Genomic DNA, 3,378 nt, shown 5'->3' on the forward strand with positions numbered 1-3,378 from the left:
GGGGGTGGGGGAGCACGAGGGCTGGAAAGACAAAAAAAGAGGTTCAGTTAAGTCCAGACAGATCAGGATAAGCCATTTACTGCAACAGATGAGAACTTGGCAATTCACTTCAAGGAACTGAACTATGGGAGGATGACACAGATTTTGTCTGTGAACACGACACAGGGGCACACATAAACACTCTGAGCACCACAAACAAATATTATGGATGTTATATATATAACAAAAATGGCTCTAGAAGTATAATATATTTGATTAGCTAAATGTTCCACTGATCTATTGCAAGGATAAAGTTTTTCCAGTTTTCATCCTACTCTGCTTTTTTTTCCTGTGAAGAATAGTTGCTGTGCTTACTCACCTCCCCAACAGCCTTCTCCCACACACAAACACATTGCCACCACACTTCTTCTCCCCAGGCACCAAGTCTGAAAGGAAGTGACCTATCTGCCCTTCCTGTGAGTTCCTCTGTGTTCAAAGATTTCCAGACACACACACAATGAGCAGTTCCTCAAGCTGTATTTATTTATTTTTCCTCTTCACTGTTATCTACGCAAGATAAAGTCCATCTCTCTCAGGAGGTTGGTTGGCGGGGGGACTTCAAACAGAGCAACACAGGCCAGGTCTGCCCTAGACTGTGAGAGCAGGAAAGGGGACATTTATCACCGTTACACACACAACATTATCATCATGCACCATGTAGTCTTTCCCACTTTCCCTTTAACCTCTCTCATTCTCTTCCCTCTTTCTCTTTATCCTCAGCATCGTCCGCTCAGGCCTCATAGTTCGCATTTTATTTTTCAGAAGCAGACAATTAACCTCATATCATACTTTTATTTATTTTATATGGTGTTAGTCGACTTTATACTTGAATTTGAAACTAAATTAAGTAATGAAATAAGCTGGCCAATTGACATCAGGCCAGAAACATGGCAGGGCCTTTTTCAGATGTAAAAAATATAGGAAAAATGAGCAGCTTTCTTACAAAAGATCAAACATTTATTTCAAAAGTACCATTAAAATAACTTTACAAAAGTGACTTCTGTTTGTACCTAAATGGGCAGAAGGCTTGTTATTACAAACCTAAATGATTTGGTGTCACAAATCTAGACAATATGTTAGTCAAAATCATTGCATACTTTCCTAATGGTGGTCACAAATTCATAATGTGAACAACCATCAGTTGGTCATATATCATAGAGATGTTAAAGATTTTTGTTGTGATGCCTTCCTTCCAGAATGTATAGAAATCATTTTAGAAATGTAGGTAAGAATAGAAACAAAAGATAAAATCTTCTCTGAGTGGCAGTTGGTTATACGTTGACATGTGGACTGGACAAGCCAGGACTCGAGCTGTTAATCTTGTGTTTGGGAGAGAATCCACGCTACCTCCTGAGCCGCAACATGGAAGTACAGTATCGCCAAATTGCTAACTTTTTCTGCCCTCTGTCTCCCTGTCTTTTGGCTTAACAGCAGTTAGGCAGTAAGCAGCTGGCCTTCCAGCAGCAGCTGATCCAGATGCAACAGCTTCAGCAGCAGCACATCCTCAACCTCCAGAGACAAGGTCTGGTCCCACTGCAGCCCACTGCCGCCATGCAGTCTCTGCAGCAAGGTACATGCACACACATACTGTGCATACAGCGCAACCGTATTACACATCTCTAACCGTGCAATAGTCAAGTCACAAAGACACATCTTAACAAACATGCATGCATGCACACATGGTCATATCTACACACAAATGCACACACAAGCCAGTACCCAATGCCACATGTGAAGCCTGTCAAGTTAATCAGCCTATAAAAGACAAAAGAAAACCTGATTGGTGGATTTGTAGAAGTTACTCATTTGGATAATAGGTCAAATATGCCACAAAGCTCGCTGCTTGGAGATGTGTGTTAGCATGCGTGTGTGTGTGTGTACTTGAGATTAACCAGACACAAGGACATCATTGTTTTGCTATTGCCGTGCATGTTATTTTTTTCCTATGTGTAACTTCTCCCACAGTTCCTTCATTTTCTCAGCAAAGTTTTAGAAGAATAAATGTTGAAATAAATGTTGACTGGCTCGCCCTCAGTGAACATATGTAGGTGTGGCCTTATCTTTCTATTCTTGTGGGGGCAGAAAACCATGAGCACACTAGCTTCTCAAAGACCGGCGTCAATTGTGGGGACAACATGATTTGTCGAATTTTACAAAACTAGTGTGGTGTAAAGTTAGAGCAAGTGTCAGCTTTGGTTAAAGTTAGGGTAAGTCTCCCAGAAATGAGTTTAGTCTATGTAGGGACTTGGTGAGTAACAAAAACAAGGATGTGTGTGCGCATGTGTTTATGTGTATGTCTGTGTCCACTTTAGTTTGTACACAGGCACACACATGCAGGGGGCTCTGAAGTGGCTGTAACATTGCTAAAGTGCTGACTGAGTTGACCAAACAGACCAGTTTCCTTACCTCTGCCTGTCTGATGTCTGTTTTTCTTAAGCATAGTTACAGTACATGCAGTCACACACAAACACCTTCATAATGTCTCGACCGTGACCAAAGCAAATAAATAAATTAAATATAATAAATCTAGTTGCATAAATTCAATTTCTCAAAAATTCATTTGTAAAAAAGGGACAAAAACTTTAGTTTGATGCGTGTGTGTGTGTGTGTGTGTGCGCGCCTTTGTATTACTTACATCATGAGGACCAAAACCTGTTAACACACTCACAGTGTGGGGACTCCGGCATCCTTGTGTGGACCAGAAGCTAGTCCCCACAAGGAAATCACTGAATTTTAGGGTGGCAACATGGTTTAGGGCTAGGATGAGGTTAGGTATTAGGGGCAGGGTTAGGGTTAGGTAAGTAGTGGTTATGGTTAAGGTTAGGGTTAGTCTACAGGAAATGAATGTAAGTCAATGTAAAATCCCCACAAGGAATGAAAACATAGCGTATGTGTGTGTGAGAGAGAGAGAGAGAGAGAGGAGGCCCACCAGAGGGCAAGTGGAATTACCAGTTTATAGAGTGGATACAAGTTTAATACAAATTAAAAGACAGAGACTACACTTTTGGATCGAAGATTGCAATTTTTCTGACAGTTACAAACTTTGGCGTCTCCTTCTCCTCTTTCCTCTCTCCCTCCATATCAGAGTGGAATTTCCCTGCAGTGTGAAAGAGCTGGTCCATTGTGACGGCTCAGCCAGGCGTGAGCCAGAGCATTCCTCTGGCCAGCCATGCCACACAAACACACAAACACACATGCATAAACACTCGCACCTACACTTACACACATGCACACACTGTTTCCCCGCCTCAAAGGGCCGTTGTGTCCGGTGGTGGGAGGTGACACAAGGGGGTGGGGGAGCTTCCATGGTTTTATTTATTTGTCAAGTTCATTAAATCT

At 42.0% G+C, this 3,378-nt stretch overlaps 1 protein-coding gene across 1 annotated transcript in view; it reads left to right on the forward strand.

The window, feature by feature from the left end:
* Window positions 1-555: 555 nt before the first annotated feature.
* LOC109956081 (forkhead box protein P4-like) overlaps window positions 556-3,378 on the forward strand; it is a 25,651-nt gene continuing 22,828 nt past the window's right edge. The window contains exons 1-2 of the mRNA XM_020592930.1: window positions 556-578; window positions 1,471-1,609. Coding sequence (XP_020448586.1) covers window positions 1,516-1,609 — 94 coding nt within the window. The 5' untranslated portion in view covers window positions 556-578; window positions 1,471-1,515. The remainder of the gene's footprint in view (window positions 579-1,470; window positions 1,610-3,378) is intronic.

Source organism: Monopterus albus, unplaced genomic scaffold (genome assembly GCF_001952655.1).
Source record: "Monopterus albus unplaced genomic scaffold, M_albus_1.0 scaffold18.1, whole genome shotgun sequence".
Taxonomy (NCBI): domain Eukaryota; kingdom Metazoa; phylum Chordata; class Actinopteri; order Synbranchiformes; family Synbranchidae; genus Monopterus; species Monopterus albus.